General features: G+C 42.8%; 1 protein-coding gene across 6 annotated transcripts in view; it reads right to left on the bottom strand.

Moving 5' to 3' along the window:
- Positions 1 to 18042, bottom strand: part of FAT3 (FAT atypical cadherin 3) — a 644128-nt gene that overhangs the window by 109738 nt on the left and 516348 nt on the right. For all 6 annotated transcript variants that reach the window (XM_084895365.1, XM_084895366.1, XM_084895364.1 and 3 more), the window contains 2 exons: positions 16563 to 16773; positions 6199 to 6338 (listed from right to left, as the gene is read on the bottom strand). In XM_084895365.1, coding sequence (XP_084751491.1) covers positions 6199 to 6338; positions 16563 to 16773 — 351 coding nt within the window. The remainder of the gene's footprint in view (positions 1 to 6198; positions 6339 to 16562; positions 16774 to 18042) is intronic.

Genomic DNA, 18042 nt, shown 5'->3' on the forward strand with positions numbered 1-18042 from the left:
GCTCGGCGGGTTGAAGAGAGGGCAGTGAGGAGGATGGGATATTATGTATGGCTGGCTATGAGACATTCTATTCTAATGGCCACAGGGGTGCCACATTCCCAAGGCAGCCACCTTAAAAAGAGTCTCCCTGGTAACTAGTAGGGCTAGGTAAGTTGCTCTTCCTGCCTTAGAATTCAGCTGTGCCTTTGAGAGGCAGCACAGTGTATGGTTCAGATATAAGACTCTGGAATCCAACTGTCTGTGTCTGGGCCCTGATCCACTCAAGTTACTGGACCTTGCTTTGCCTTAATTTCTGAATCTGTAAAATGGGCACGACAATAGGGGATTCGTTTGTGAATTCATAGGGGAGCCAGATGGCAGGTCTGACAAGCTCGGTGACCAAAAGGAACTATACTGATTGGTCTGATCACGAATTCCTAACTGGGCAGATCACAGAATGTAGTCATGTCTCCGACCTGTGGTTTCCTTAGCAAAGATCAATCTTTACTTTAAAGTGAGCTCTGTCCATTGTTCTCATGCATGTAGGATCACATACCTTCAGCATCACAGAGTAATGTTCTTTTCTAGACCCCTGGAAGGCACAACAGCAGGCACCAGAACACAAGATCATTTAACTCCTCATAACTATCCGGTTCCCTGCATACCATCTCTGTGTGCTGTAAATGTTAAGTATTAACAATCATGTATGTATTTCCATTCTGCTTTTTACCCAATCTTACAGAATTCCCTGCTTTGCTTTCTCCCACTTCCTTAAGCTACCACCAATGGATTTCATGCACCTTCCTTCCATCTTCTTTGATATTAATGTATGAAACAGCTGCCATTCTCCAGAGCATTTGAGGTCTTGCTCTCTGGCCTATGTCAACAGTGTGGCTCAGATAACCTCATGAAAATTCTCTGCAGGTTTGGATGTCTCTTAGGTGGACAGTTTCCTATTTCAAATGACCAGATGTAGCAGTTTAAAACGACACTCATTTATCATCTCCTAGTTCTGTAGATCAGAAGTTTGAGTATGATAAAGCTCAACTGGGTTCTCTGCCAGCGTCTCACAAAGCTGAAAGCAGGGATGTGTTCATTTCTGGAGGCTCTGGCGATGAATCAGCTCCAATTTAGCTGAATCCAGTTCCTTGAGGTTATAGGCCTGAGGCCCTTTGTCCTTGCTGGCTGTCAGCAGAAGCCGCTCTTAGCTCCTCAAGGCTGTTCGTGTTCCTTGTCATATTTCTGCCTCCACACTCAAACCAATGGTGGTGTTTCAGATCCTCTCACAGTTGGAATCTCTGCCTCTTTTGCTGCATCTTTTCTGACTTCAGCTGGAGAAAGTCATCTGCTGAGGAGTCCATGTGATGACACTGGCCCATCTGGATAACCCAGGATTTTCTATCTTAAGATCTGTCACCTAGATATTCCCCTTACCCTCTCATAGCAGCTGGTGCTCCTGTGATTCCTCACCGCTTCTCTAACGGACTGTACCACCCTCTCAACCCTGTGTCCCTCCCTTCTCAGGCAGACACTCATGCTCATCTCTGGGCTTCTACAACATCAAAGTGAAGAACACTTCTGTAATGTGAAAGAATAGCATGACTATTTCTATTTTTTTTTTAATTTTTTATTTCTCAAAGGGAGTTAACCTCTTGTTTGCTATCCAGGGCTTTAGGAGACAAACTTAGTCTCTTTCTGAGCCCAGACCAACAGTGGTTTGGAACATCATGGAAACAGCCAGCTTGGTCACCAGAGCAGGGAGGCTTTGAAAACCAACCACCCCCTCAGGTGTGTATGTTTTCTAGGGAGCATGGGTAGTTGCATGTTGAAACTTTTAACTGGAGTTTCTGAGTGACGAAAAAAGTGATGATGAATTAATTTATCCTAACATTTTTGGGCCACATACGCATTTGGACATCTGATGAATACTGAGGACCTACTCTCTTAAAAAAGGTACAAACACACCAGCTTTTATAAACAAGTTGATGGGCTTGAGGCACCTTTCAGAATATCTTGGAGAGCTTAATTTGTTTGCACAACTGGGTACTGATTTGCATTGGTTTGCTGGAGGCAGCAGGGGTTAGAGGTTGGGCAGAGGTCTCCACAGGAAGGAAAGCAGCTAGAACCAGAGTGTGGGTTTTAAAATCTCTCCACTCCACATTATTCATTTCGTGATCTAGACTCTGGAGTAATGCTATTTCTGGTGCCAATCATGAACTACTTGTTCCCATTCCATGACATTATACATGTAGAAAGTGGGAGTAGGTTTTTAAAGGTACTTTTTGGAACACAGAAAGCACTCAACAATGTTGGATGGTTTCAGGCAAAAAGAAGACTGTGTCAAAGAGCCATCAAAAGTGGCCGCCCTGGGAGGGAGCCTCAGGAACTAGGAAAATCCAGGAATGCACCTCTGAGTGTCCTTGACAAGTTCTACCTGGTTTGATCTGCATTGAGGTTACTTTCAGGGATCATCTTGCACTTCCATCCCAGGACAAGTCAGCAAGTGTCCAGAACAGCCCTCCATGGAAAGCCTGGGATGCAGCACTGAGTCACCCCCTTCCCAGGAGCGCTGGCTCAGGCTCTCATTCATGTCCCACAACCACCAGGATAGTGGTCTCCATGATACAGATGGTCCACTAGGCTAAGTGAGGCCAGTAATACCAGCAGCAGTAGCTAATATTTATTAAGAACTTACTGTGTTTAGACCTCATGCTAATACTCTGTATCTATAAACGCATGCAACCCACAGCAATTCTAATGATGCAGGTGTGAGTCTGCCCATTTTATAGATGCAAGGACTAGAGTGCAGAGAAATTTATGGACCTGCACCTGCTGGAGGGAATTTGGCTACTGCATGGAAGAGCTGAGACTGGAACACGGATTTATTGCTACCGAGCCCCTGCTGTCAAATACTCTGCTGTATTACATAAAGTACAGCAACGTCCTTCATAAAATCAACAACTATTTTATGCAGAGGCCCTTGTCCATCTCGCCAGGAGGTTTCTGCATATGTTGGGAGGCTCTCTGTTCTTCCATTTAGTACATCTGCATCTTTGCAACTTGACCTCCGCAGAACCATTTTACAGTCTGCGCTCACGTTGGGGAATGTTAGTAAGGAAAAGGATGTTTATTCATCACCAGATCGTGTAGCTCCGAGGCACAAGAATCCTGTGAGTTGGGAGAACAGGCCAAACCGAAGATGAAGGAAGCGTTTTCATGCAGACAGAGAGCCTGGAGGCTCAGATTTATTTGACATTCGCCAAGTAGACTTCCACATGTTGTTTATGGCCGATTGAAACTTGTGTCATACCGTGTTTTATGATTCCAGATGAACAAAGCAGAGAAGAGTTCCCAAAGGGAAACTGAACAGGTGCTTGGGGGCTCGGGGCATTTATTCAGTTATACGGTGAAGGGTATCTGTTTGATGGTGGAATCATTAGAGTCAGGGTTGGAGCATGCTTTAGTGGTTTCTAAGAGAAAGCTAGGATGCTTTTCTTTCCCCAAACATCCTCTTGTAAAAGTGACCTTGACGCGGAGGGCTTTGACTGACTCGGAGAGCAGCTGCTGTCACCACTGCCAGAAGGGCGGTGGCACGTGTGAGCGGAGGCTGCTGTGGGGTGTCCAGGCCCAACACAGCCCGGTAGACAGTGGTGGCTTTTTGGTGGTAATAATGATGACATACAAATTTATGCTTTGGAAACTGTTAGTTCTCATTTCTTGAGAGGGTCATGGCTCTGGGGACACAGAGTAACTTGGAAGCTTTTGACAAGAAAAATCTCTGGATATCCTTTATTAATTCACTTAGCTTAGCTTGGCCTTACCAAGAGGAGGCTTCAAGTTCATCCCAATTCTCTAACTCCTTCCCAACTGGCCTGGCAATCATTAGTCTGAAATAAATTCCATATCAATTTTTTAAAACTAGGTACACATGAGTGACCTGGTTTTAAAATCTGAATCACTGGCACCTCAGGCACCTAGTACAGCTCCTTGCACATGGTATGCATAAATAAATAGTTGTGAAATAGATGCTGTTAACTGCTTTCTGGTTGGGTCCTAATGAAATTCTAAAATACATGTTTCATTGATAATTTTTTTGGTTTGCATGAATTGGTTCTGTGCTTTGGATCCAGCATGCCTGCTATATAGGTCCTGTTGAATATGTAGTGTCTGCTATTCATTTGCTTATTCTAAAAATATTTAATATATCTCAAAAAATCCTGGGCATATTGAAATACCATGTATTCTCTAAATATACTTAATATATCTCTAGTACATCCTGGGCATATTGAATTACCATGTAATTCAATTATTATAAAACCCCGGAGAAAAGTATGGAAATGAATAGGGTTCCATGCTTTATTTGTATTTCACTCAAATATATCTTGTGTTTTTCAGTGGTGCTAAAAAGTTGAGGTTGGATATGCTAAGACATGTCTAATTTAAAAAGCCTGATTTAAATTTCCACTTAAAGTGAATTAGCACTGAAGATTTAGCAGTACTGCAAGTGGGTAATTTTATACTAGAGGCCCAGTGCACAAAATGCACAGGTAGGGTCCCTGGGCAAAGCCGATTGGGGCCTTTCAACTAACAGTTGGGGCCTTCCTTTGCTCCATGTCGCCCCCTGGTGGTCAGCACATGTCATAGCGAACTATTAAACTCCGGAGGGGAGAATTTCCATATTAGGCTTTTATATATATAGATTAGGCTGATGCAATTCCTGTAGAATGTCAACCACAGACACTTTCCTGGTGTCCTGAAAAATACCCTGAAACTGTACAACTTTAGATAGGGTGACCATGTGATTTATTGTCCCAACTGGAGCAATTTTAGGAGTTAATGAAATTAATTATATCAATGCCACAGGAGAAAACTGGACCCTCTCAGGCAAATAGGATCCTATAGTCATTCCAGGAAGGGCTCAGGAGCAGTCACATTGCAGCCTGCCTTATCTTGTGCATGTTCCTCCCTTTCTAGGTGTCTGTTTATTGAGATGAAAGTAAAAGGGTTGTACTATAATAATCCTTACTATTTCCTAAGAATCCCAGCATTCTGTGATTATGAATAGTGTCAAAGGGGTCTCAGCATATTTTTGAAACCTCTTCAAAGTAAGAGGCAGCTACATAGAGAAGCACATGAAACACTCTTCCTCTTATCCCCTTTTCAAAACTACACAGTTACAAAGGCTTACATCATATTTTAAACACATCAACACTTACTTCAGGGCTGGCAAGCATTTCATCTTCACTACCTGAAGGACTGTGTTGGGGAGGATTCTGAGCACACCTGGGCTCCGCGGGGAAAAGGATCTTGATCAACAGTAATGGCCTCTGGGGTCATGGGAACCGGAGAGGGAAGTGGGAAAAGTTATAGGACCCGAGTGTGTGTGTGAGAGTGTGTGTGTGTGTGTGTGTGTGTGTGTATACCAATCCTGTCATAACTATTCTAAAGTATCTGATACTAAAATAAAAACAAACAATAAAAACCCTTTTCTTGTATTTAGGGCAAACCTGCCTCATACTGATAGCTAACACTGTGTTTGTCTCACCTAGACATTTTTTCCTCCTTGATTCCACGCCCTTTCAGAAACACTCAAGTAGCAGAGTAGAAGGAGTGGTCCCAACCATGGCTGCCTGTTAGAATCCTGTAGGATCTTTGGTGGTGGAGCCCAGTCTTCAGTGGTTTTAACAACCCCTAGGTCCCTCCACCAATCCAGGCTAAAATGGGACGGGGGAGTCTGAGCACCAAATCCCAGTCCTTGTCTTTAGCAATGCGTGAGACCTTAGCTGTATCACTCATCTGATCGCAGTTTGTAAAATAAAGTTGGACCCTTAGGTATTCTCTAGCTCTAACTTACTGTGACTAACAAATGAGGTGAATAAAATCACAGTGTGTTAACTCAGACAATGTAAATGTTCTCCTCCTTATAAATTCAAGGAAAGCTGATGTTGTCAAAGAGATAAATCTACAGCAAATGATCAGCGAACAAACACATCTCACTCTCCCATACAGGAACAATCACGATTTCTGGAAAGAAGCTGCTCAGTTATACAATACCTGTAACAGGATCCTTTTTTTGGTTGTGCTCTCAAATGATTTTTTTCTAAACACTAGAGATCCATCGGCCTAATTTACTATGTCCAATGCATTTTGCAATTGTTTACAACTCTGACTTTAGCAGACCTTTCAGCAAGCCCACTATTTAGCAACTTGATGTCTTACCTGAGTGACAGCGACGTTTGTCCCGTCTGTGACTTCCACAGTCATATTGTAAATGGATCTCTGCTCTGCATCCAGAGGTTTGGCAATGACAATGGTCCCGACACCCTTCTCTGCGTCAAAAGAGCTGTCAAAATTCCCCCCTGATGATTTCACAAAAACAACATCAAATTAGCATATCTGAGAAGTTATTACATGGGTTGAAGCACATTACTCTAAAGTGAGCTCTTATATAATAATATTTTTGACAGGCATCCTTATGTTTTAATTTTGTATATAATAAATGGACCTCTTTATATCTAACTTAATTCATATTGTAAAACACAGCTGCTACAATACATAACAAATGTCACCCCAAAATAATTTATTGTAAAGAAAACCTCAGCACTAATGCTAAGAGTAGTGAAGCATAAACTGACTCCATAAAATATTAATAAAACTAAAGACCCATCAACCCCTCATAGCTCCTGGGCTAGGAATTTGTATAACCTTTTGCTTTTCCAAAGTAGGTTACATTCTAAATAAACTGTCCAGTTATGATGAACAAAAATGAGTAGACAGTCCTAAATCTATTCCAGGATTGATGGTAAACATTTGGTTGCTAGAATTCAGAGTCCCCCCATCACATGCCAAAAATGAAAATATAAATACTGGGGAAAAAGAAAAAGCAAAAAAAAGAGAAGAATTTCATATAAAAATTTTTATCTCTGCAAGTTGGGATATTTATAGAAATGCTTTTATGCTATTTTGACAATGTGAATTATTTTTCTCCCTCCAAAGTAGAAAGTCTATGGGAGACTTAAAAAATGAAAGAGGTTGAGAAAAAGATTAGCTTGTGTATATCAAATTATAAAACAATTAACTAAGAAAATTTAGAAAACTATACTTGTCCCCTCCTGGACCAGGTATAATCTACAATCTGTGAATAATGCACTGAAGACAATACAGGCCTTGCAAACTTATTATAGATGTTTTCCATTCCTGTGAACCAAAATGTGGTTTATGACTTTTCCAAAATGAAAGATCTATTTTTAGGGGAAAGAGAAGATAATGGTTTATACCATTTATAGGCTAGAACAATTTTAATTAAATATCAGTATATGTTTGCAAGCTCTACTTATTTTTGTCTGAAATTTCATGATGTGAATTTTGCTCCTAGACGGTAATTTTATTTAGCTACAGCTCACTGGGCAATGCATTTACTGAATTTCCTATTTCAGAAAAGAAATCTCGAGTTCTTTTTACACTCAGCATTCTTTTCCTTTCATTTTGCTGATCAGTGAACAATACTATATACAATTTTTATGATATTACAAGTGAGCAGGTGAGTTCAGGGAGAGGAGAATTTTACTTGAATTACTAGAATTTTATATACAGTGACACAGAATAAATACAGTAGCTTCCCCCCCTTGTCCACAGGGAATAAGGGGAGACTCCTTATCTAGATGCAGGAAATCCAGGATAGTACTGAACTCTGAATACACTATGATTTTTCTGACACATATACCTATAGTAAAGTTTAATTTATAAATTAGGCTCAGTAAGAGATTGACAACATTAACTCATAATAAGATAGAACAATTTTAACAATACATATTTTGTAATACAAGTTATGTGAATGTGATCTCTCAAAATACTACCTACACCACTCACCCTTCTTCTCGTGATGATGTGAGATCATACAATGCCCAAGTGAGGTGAATGACATAGATATTTTCAGAACAAGGTTGACTTTAGGTAACTGAGACCAGAGAAAGGAAAATCATGGCTAAGGGGGCACTGCTGTACCGTGATTAATGAAAAAAAACACCAAACAAACAAAACACACACACACACACACACACACAAAAACAAAAACAAAAACAAACAAACAAAAAAAACCTGGTCACACATATCTCAAATGCTTATTGCTTGCAGTTGTCATATACACTTAAAATTATTTAATTGCCAGAGAGAGCATAATTGCCCTTGACATTTCATTAAAGTCATGGAGATACAGGGGTACCACTGAATTCTTTGGAAAAGGTACATTTTTCAAAAATTTCATCTAAAAAAGAGACTCATCTTCCAATTAATATCTTTAACTGGTTTACTGAGAACTTAATGTTAATTATAAATTTAAAAAATAGTATTTTGAAGATCAGGATAAGGAGAAAGGGGAGAAAATGTAGGCTGAAGAGGGAAGCAAGCTCTCAGGTCACCATGTCTTCTCCGAGGGGGATGTCTCATGTGGATTACCACGTGGAATAAAATGTAAGGCTGATTCGAGGGTCTGAAATAAAGATCTTAATGAGCAAAGGAAAATCATTTGCTATTGAGTGGTACCTTCTGAAAAAATAACTTTGCCAAGGAAACTTTCAAATCTCCTCAGACTTGTGTAGAAAAAAAAAAAAAGATAAGAATGCAACTTCTTAAGACATTTCTTAAATCACATTTCAAATCAGTTTTAGAATGTTTTCTTAACTAAGAATTACAGTAGCTCTGGTTTAACTTTCAACTGTAGTCCGAAAACATTAAGTGGAAAATTTCAGAAATAAACAATTCATAAATTGCTTGTTGTTAGTGTGATTAAATCCTGAACTGTCTAGCTCTATCCTGCCCTGGGCATGAGCCGCCATCTCTTTATCCTGAGTATCTATGCTGTTTATGCCTCCCTTGGTTATCTCTAACTTGCATTCAAATAACCCAAATTTGACTAATTAATGGCCCCAAAGCACAAGACTGTTGATGTTGGCAAGTCAGATATGCCAAAGAGAAGGCAGAAGGTGCTCCATTTAAGTGAAAATGTAAAAGTTCTCAACTTGGAAAGAGAACAAATCTTGTGCTGAGCCTGCTAGGATCTGTGATAAGAGTGAAATTTCTATTTGTGAAATTGTGAAGAAGGCAACAGACACATGTGCTAGTTTTGCTGTTGCACCTCAAACTGCAAAAGTCACCGTCACAATACATAGTAAGTGCTTTGTTAGGATGGAAAAGGCATTAAACTGTGGGTAGAAGACATGAACAGAAAACGGGTTCCAACTGATGGCTTTGTTTTGTGCCAGGAAGGATGTCAGCAAGGACCCCTGAAACAAGTGACGCCAAGCCCTTTATTGCAAGAAAGGGCAGGTTACCCAGAGTCAGGACAAGGTTTAGACTGAAAAAAAAAAATTGTTGGAAAGACCACATTCACATAACTTTTATTACAATACATTGTTGCAATTGTTCTATTTTATTATTACTTTTTATTGTGAATTTCATACTGTGCCTAATTTATAAATTAAACTTTGTCATAGGTATGTATGTACAGGAAAAAAACAAAACCAAAAACAAACCAACAGTATATATAGAGTAGGGTACTATCCACTATTTCAGCATCCACTAGGGGTCTTAGACATATCTCCCTAGGATAAGGGGAAACTATACTATATTTTCTTAAATCTGAGGACACTGATTGTTTTTGGGTGTGAAGGAGGGTGGAAAAAGAGGTCACCTTTCAACATCAATTATTTTAGAAGACAAAAATTTATAGATTAAGACAAAATAGAATTTATTCAAATTATAGAACTTTGGATTAGAGAACATGAAAGCAAAGCTGTCCGGTTTCAGTTATTGTCTAAATGGGGCAATCCTGTATGTTCTCCCTCACCTACTCAAGACTCAGATTTTCCTTGGGGTCCTATGCAGACATACATGGTCATTTCATGTGCTTAGAGGCATAAAGTGGACTTATTTTTATATATGGCATATACCTAGTAGATTGTGAGCTTTATTATTCATTATCTTTCCTATCAAATAATATTTCTGGCTACTTTTAGGGCTGTAAATTTTTGTAGTTCTCTCTCTTCCTCTGTGTGTGTGTGTGTGTGTGTGTGTGTGTGTGTAACCTTTATTCACCTTTACTGTTTCAAATATTCTAGAACAGAAACCTTTAAAGGGGGTCGGGGAGACAGGCAAGCAAAAAGCAGACCAAGGAGCGCCTGAGAGAGCCTGTGAGGTGGCTCCCAGTCCATCAGCCGGGCTCACAGCCACTGAACAGCGCCTCCAGGGCGTTTGCTCCCAGTTAAACCAAGATTTCATGTAAAACAAGGTTCCCAAAATCTTGCCTTTTGTTTTAAAATGAATTTCTGACAGGGGACACAGAGCCTAGACCAGCAGTTCACCATCAACCCTCACACAATTTAATAACTACCACTTAAGCATCCCATCTCATAAACAACTCCATCTTCCCCGCCCGCCCCCCCCCCCCCCAACCCCGACCCCAGGGCTCATTTTTTTCAGGCTCCTTTATAGCCTGAAAGGCGATTTCATTTCATAGCAATTCATCTGGGGCGAGACTCTCAGATGGAAGGAGCCCGTTTCCACTAGCAGCCTTCCCTTTAACCAAGCTGTGCTTCCTCAGAGCCAGTAACACAACATGCAAAGCCAGAGTGAGCTGCTGCGGCAGCCTTAGCTCAACAAAAAGGGGGAGAAGAAAAGGGCACCCCAGCAAAGGGTCCGAGTGTCAACAAAGTGGGGAAGTGGGAAAGCCACAGCCCGGGCGTCGCGGCAGGGGTGTGCGGCAGAGATGGTTAAAGCGAGGTTGTGAACAGCCCACAAAACAGATAAGTCACGTTGGGGACATTCCTCTGTGACTGTTTCCCATCAAGACAGGTGTAACAGGGTCAACAAAGAGCAGAGGAGGTATCTTAGATATCTACTGGGTTCTAAAATTAAATACAGCAAGACAGAATGTCTTAAAAAAAACTTTTAAAAAATGGGACAAGTACAAAAATCCCATGAGCCAGCAGCTACTGCTTGACTGTGCTGGGCAGCAGGGTGTTGGGCCACAATTTGGTCATTTTTCTTTAGGAAGTGCGCAAGCATCACCATCTCCCCATGGTGAGACCCAGTGGTGAGGATCACACCACTTCCCTCTCAGAGAAGTTTCCGGGCCCCGCCCCCAGCATATGATTCCATTCCACTCTCCGTGCAATTGCAAAAATATCAAGCCAAACCTAGTAGTCACCAAGGGGGATGTGTTATTGGAGAAGCACCCAAAACACGGAGCTGCTGAATCTCAATGAATTAAGGGAGTCGTTCACAAGCTGTTCAGTCAAGCTCCGCGTGTACACGGAACTTAAGGGGAAAGTGCTAAACGTTTGATCGTGAATAATTTTCTGCCTTGGAGCGAAGCAAGCACAGCACGAGGCTGAAAAGGGCATTTACATGGCGGGCAGGAGAGGTGGGGCGGAGGGCAGGAAACAGTGGTAGGAAGGAAAATGCCTTCAATGATCTGATTTAAAATTCACTTTCTTAAAACAACGGACATAAGAAAGTACTGCTTAGGCTTTTTACTATTTTCCCTACATCTCTCCGGGTGCGCTCCCATGGCCTGTATTGTTGCTATGGAGAAAAGAGGTGCCTATTTGGGATCAAATGAGGGGCAGAGTGCAGAATAGGAGAAATGAAGTGTTTGATGTCAACTGAACATCAATTGAGCAAATGTCACCTGGATGGAGAGACAGCAATGTTAGATATGGTGCACAGACATGGTTCCTTTCAGGAGGGGAGCGTAAGAATGTTGTGATTAGACATGTGACCATTTGGTCAGAGAAGACCCAGACACATCCAAGCTCTGGTCAGAGAACAAGGCTGCTGCTAGTGCCACCAAAGAGTTTAACTTGCCCACGTGATCCAACCCTAAAAAGGGAGGGCTCCATTGGGGACAAGGTTCAAGAGGGACAGGTGTTCAGCTTATGAGACAGAAGCATCCAAGAACCCAGAGGCGCAGAAACCGATGACAATGAGGGGCCAGGCAGTCCCTAACCACCTGCAACACAGAAAGGTATTTCCGCCCGAGTTGGTCCTGTGTGCTAGCTCACACCCTCAGAGAAGTATTTCAAGGAATAGCCTGTCTCCTCTCTGCACACTGGGTAAGGCAAATGCACAAAGATATTGTCATCGTTTACGATCTACAATAAACACTTTCTCTAGCCTAAGTCAGGACTGAAGCTACAAAAGTGGGTGGAAACACCCCCCATCATTTCTGTGGGTGAAGAGGAATTGCTTGAGGTGGGCAAGGACGGTGGCCTTTACAATACAAATGTTTGCCATTGGGATCAAGATATGGGGACCGAACGGCGAACCTCAGTGTGTGCACATCAGCGAGTGTGTAAATCATGAAGCTACTGAGTTGAAATTAGAGTCTCATGAGAAGTGTGAAGATATGTGATAAAGCCACAAAGGATTATGGGTTAACTTTGTTCCCTTCATGACTCCCCCCCCCCATCTTCACCCCCCCCTTTTTAACACTCAGAAGAAACATGCTGTGCATTGGGCTGTTTAAACACAGAACAGCTGAACTTTATTATGTTTCCTTTTAATATCAGCTTCCTTAACTAGGTTACAAGTTGGGCTTCTGTTTCTGGAAGCTAAGCAGAGTCTAGCTGTGTAACATCTTGTGAGCAGTGGTCTCTTTGGAGACACAGGAACATGACTGGCAGATCCTTGGGGCAGAGAGTCCAGGCTCAGGAACAAAATCATGCTGGCCATACAGTTTTTCTGAAATCATATTTTGGTGGGAGGAAAGAAATGCAATTAAACAAGAATCAAGTAGATGTATAACTGGAAATGAGGAGACTACTCTCAGGGGGGAAAGCATGCTGAAACACTGTGCTCACTTAATGAGAATGCATCTGTTACAGCAGTTGTGAGCTGTAAGTGCTAGACCAGGATGTTATAGTCTCTGTTACCCCGAGTGTCAGTGTAGGTGTCTGAATGCACTAGGTCAGTGGTCGGCAAACTGCAGCTCTCAAGTTTGAAGAGGGAGAAGCAGAAAACACATGTGGCTCGAGAGCCGCGGTTTGCTGCTCTGTTGACTAATGAGTTTGCCGATCACTGACCTAGACTCTGGATTCCAATAATTACAGGCTGTTGTTGTTCCTTGTGATTAAGCCCCTATCCAGTGGTTGGAAAACTCATTAGTCAACGGAGTGTCAAACAGAAGCTCACAAGCCACTAGGTTTATAATGGAAGCCTGCCTTGACTCCCCATGGAAGAGTCAGAGAGTATTTACCTGGGCAAGACCTACTTTAATCTGAGACCCTGTTTCAGATCCATGCTGACACGGTATGCCTCATGTCTATTCTTAGCATTCAATTATAGTGCACTGCTACGTTTCTTAACCATTGGAAGTACTGTTCCCTCTTGCCTCTATTGTTAGCTTGGACAGGAAAGATGCTTAGTAAGGAGAAAGGGAAGAGAGAGGGAAGTTTCAATGGCTAAAGATAAATAAGCAAGAAATCTTAAAAGTGAGAATGAAATGTTTGAATATGATAAAGAAAACAACAAGCTGTTGTCTGCAGATTGGAGAAAAAAGATTGTTAGATTAGAAAAGATTTTCAAAGGGGGATTTTTGTGGAAGAGGGACTATATCTAGATTGAAAGCAACCAGCACCTGGGGAAAGTATTTTATTTTTGCAGTGAAATAGGGAGTTGGTGTTTCAAGAAGTTGGGTAGATGTGGGGGGGTGGAAATAAAATCATGTTCTGTTTGAGCCTCCAGCTAAGTACGTTCTGCTTGTAGGAGAAGCTTGGCTAGAGGTCACCGGGGGCATCTCTGCGACGGAAGCATCACAGACCAGAGGACAACCCTGTGGTCTTCATTAAGGATCGACTCTGGACACCAACTCCGAGAGGATGCTATAGGAAGAGTACAGCACTGAGACACACCAACAGGGAGAAGCAGAAAACGGATGCCATGGTTTTGACAGTGATTCCCAAACATACATTTGGAGCAGCCTAAAAGGACTCTTCCTAGGGAGGGCTCTCATTTGCAAACTGCCCCTCTTAGAGCGGTGGTGGATATGGCTGGGAATGCAATGGAAGGTCACATGCACTCAGCTGACCTCAGATGGCATCACAGGGTTAATGCATTGTCTACCTGGGCCATCTCTATTGATCACCATTGTTTATCCTACATACCCTCAGTGGACCACAACAGAAGCATTGGCAGAAGGACAGAATGAAGAAACAAAGGTCTTGAACTTAAGCCTTATGAATGGAGATAGAGAATGAAATGTGAATGAAAATATACAATAGCACTAATAATGCTGATATAAAACATGCAAGTAAGGGAACATGCAGTACTACCAGGCATGCTTACCTATACATAATCATACACACACACATGCTGGAATGCTGAGGAATTGCAAACTTGCCTTGGCTAACTGGGGTCAGATGGCTGGTCAGAATGAGCATCAATGAAAGGTGTGCTTGCAGTGCTTTTGAAGAGGGTGGGCGGGGAAGGTGGTGGGACATGCTGAGGGTCAGGGGGTTGTATGCACAGACCACACAAGGGACAGAAGCAATGTTGTCAGGCTGTCCAGATGCTTGCAAACTGGACTACCAGGGAAGGAGGGACATAAACTGGTGGCTGATGAGAGAGGGCAGCTTCTCCACAACTGGGGGCAGCACCCCAGGAGGCCCGTTGCCTGTTGGGTTTGGACTACACTCCTTTGGGTTACTTATTATAAAAGAAGTCACTATCACACATGCCCCGGGAGGCCCGGCACCAAGGACACATGTTGACACTGAAATGCACTTTCTGAGATTCCACCTGGGCGTGGTAGCAAAGGAACCACCAACGCAGAGAACACAGACAACCAGGCGATACATAGAGGCAGCCCTTGGTTTCACCAAGAAAGAGAAAGCTGCATCAGATAATAACTCAATGACTTGAAAATTACTGAGAAGATATCGAAGCAGAGACATCTTTTGTGGATCAGAGGAGGTTCCATGTCAAATGCATTAAGCAGAGATGAAGAAGGAGCTGAAAGCTTGGAATGAGGATGGCCATGTACGGGGATGCTGTGATTAATGCCAATTAAGTAAAGCAGAGACGTTCTACCATCATTTCAGAAGATGAAATATGTAGGAAACAAGCCCTTTCTTGCTTGGAGTTCGGAGGTCTGGTTGGGGGTCATGAGGCAATCTTTTTCTGTGCCTCATTAAAACGGACGTGGAATGTTCCAAATGCTTTCCCCAGATCCAGTCATTCCTGGGAAAGAGCGGCAGGTTCCTGCCCATCCTTTCCAGGCAGTGACATGTGGAAGGAAATGACTCCCCCAGACCAGCAATCTGGATTCCCGCCTCCCACAGAGAACCGTGGGAAGCCAGCTCTAGCTCAGCCCAGTCAGATCCAGGGCTGGCAGACACTCTCCTCTCTCTCCTCTGAGCAACAGCCTAGGTTTCCTGGTCCTCAGCACTTATTTCCTCTCCACCGCTCTCCCTGAGGGTTTTCTGAGGGCAGCAAGTGCTGTTTCACCCTCTCCTTTTGCAGCCTGCGTGCTTGCTTGCTTTCAAGGAATGCAAAGGTTGGCTCCCAAGGTCTATCCTGCATGCTTCCATCTGCTTTCTCTATTCAGCTCTTGAGGGAAGCTCTCACTGGCTATATATCCTGGTTCCATTTCCTGCCCTTCCTTTTGTGGAGAGCAGCCAGGAAACTCCTCCTGGTGGGGTTTTGGGGGCTAGGAACGGCATTACCGCTGCAAAACTGACGAGTTGGGATATATTTTACTTTACTTCTCAATTGGAAAAGGCCCCATTAAATAAACCAACCTACAAAAAAAAAGACGAAAGCAAAACAACAAAAAAAGCCCAGGATACCTCAAAAACAATGAAAACTAAATCAGAACAATCCCCACTGGAAACCCAAACCCCATCCAACCTCAAATAAAAGAGTCACTGGATACGAGTAATGCAATCGCTGTTAGAGGCGGGAATGAGGTCTGTGGGCTGCACCTCAGCCTGTCACAGGCGGTTATGAAAGATGTCATTTAATTCGCTTAAAAAAAAAGCTGTAAAAGGCAGATTGGATAGTTGTATTTTAGCAAATGTGTTTGCACTAAGGGTACCTTCTGTTGAACAGTTCTGCCCACAAGCTGTCTGTAGAATATAGAACATCTCTCGAGCATGCTTGCCACCTTGAAGCAGGGCAGTCGGGAGCAGAAAAAAAAAAGAACAGAATGCAGAAAAAAGGTGAAGAAAAGGAGAGAAATGAAGGACAGCAAGTCTAGTACCATCAATACATTTAGAAATGAGATTAGCCAAGTGTGACAATAGAATTTAAATGACACACAGAGAGACACTAAGATTGCAGTAAATAACGGACTATGGAAAATCCAGCCAGAGAGCACTTTCTGTTCAGCTTAGCTACAGAGTCGGAACGAAAGCACACGTCAATTACTCATTTTACTGGCTCTTTTGCATTCTAGCACTGCATGTTTCAATCTTAGCACTGGTCATTAGTGTTTTTTTCTTAATTTGTTTTGTTTTGTTTTTTTGCTAGTTGCTCCAAACACTCAATGATCACAATGCCCCACACAGCTCTGGAGGACTCAAACTTACCAACTATGTCAAACCACAGAGGGGTGTTAGCTGGCTGCACAGACACAACCCCCACAATCTCGGTGACTCTATCGCTCTCCATGACTGTGAAGTTATAAAACGGCTCATCGAAGGTTAGCGGTATAGACGAAGGGGGTGGTTTTTTAATCCATTCAATGTGGAGACGGGCCGTGGAGGATTTCTGTGGGCGCCCATTGTCCACTGCCTTTATCTACTCACACACGGAGAGAAAACAGAAAGAGGTCTTAGAGCTCGGATCCTCGCGGACGTTTGGACCTGTCACTCATACATTGTTGAACTGAATGCACGTACTCATCACAGTGTCAGCAAAGGGAAGAAGAGAGTGGAGGTTGGGAAGAATGAGCTCAGGAACGGGAAGGGAAACAGCTTCAAGTTGGTCCCACGGGGGGTCCCGTGCCACATTCACCAGAAGGTGATTTGGACCACAGCCAACCTTATAGATGTGGAAAACTTGAAAAACAAATGTTGCACTTACAATTCTTAGCTTTTTATGGTCATGAGTGATAGCTACATGAGTAGAAATAGCTCTTTTGATTCTTTATACCTCGGAGGGTGATGCTGGAAAGGGAATAAAGCACATTGTGAACCTCTGCTTAAGTGTGAATGAAGTGTATGCACAGATGTGTGTGTGTGTGTGTGTGTGTGTGTGTGTGTGTGTGTGTGTGTATGGTTATGTCTTGCAGCTCCCTCTTTCTGCTTTATTGTGGAGAAGGATTCCACTCCCACAGTCCAGGGCAAGTGGAGTAGGTGTGGGAAGGCAGCAGTCTTGCTCTATTTGCCTCAGAGGCCCTTCAGTTATGCCAACTGACTGATGGTGAAGACTTCTCTTGATGAGAGCATGGGCAGTGGAGTGGAAGAGAGGGCGTTAATGATTCTTCTATATGGTCTGATGTAAAAGCCAAGGAAAGCATGTCTCCTCACCCATATGTGCAGGGTTAACTGCTATGGTATCCTAGACTTAAATTGGGTGTGGGGGGTGGGGGAAGGAGGGGGTAGGTAAGTCACCAATGAAATAAAAGGAAAACAAAGGGCTTAAAAATATCAGACTGAAATGAACATTTATAGATGCATGGATAATAGTGACTGCCTTTAGGCACAGTGGCAACTCCTAGCTCCCTAGTGCTCTGTGTTTATGGATGATCACTTTGCCCTGGAAAATTCCCGTTAGAGGGAGGATCCTTGAAGATAGATGTCTTAGGTCAGATTCCCTAGGAGCAGATCCCGAGACAGGGATTTGAGTACAAATGATTTTTGGGTAGAGGAGAAGTGTTTTCAGGAGGAAGGAAGTGAAGAAAGAAGGATGGATGGGGGAAGATGTTAAGCAAGGATGTGGTCTCAGTTAAACTCTAATCTCAGCCTTATCCCATAGGGACCTTGGGGTCATTAACTGCACCACCGATCTGGATCCACCTGGAGGCGAGGGGTTGGAGTTTTGTATCAGGTGCCGGTCAGTCATTGG

This window comes from Pipistrellus hanaki (genome assembly GCF_964339955.1).
Source record: "Pipistrellus hanaki genome assembly, chromosome: 9".
Taxonomy (NCBI): Eukaryota; Metazoa; Chordata; class Mammalia; order Chiroptera; family Vespertilionidae; genus Pipistrellus; species Pipistrellus hanaki.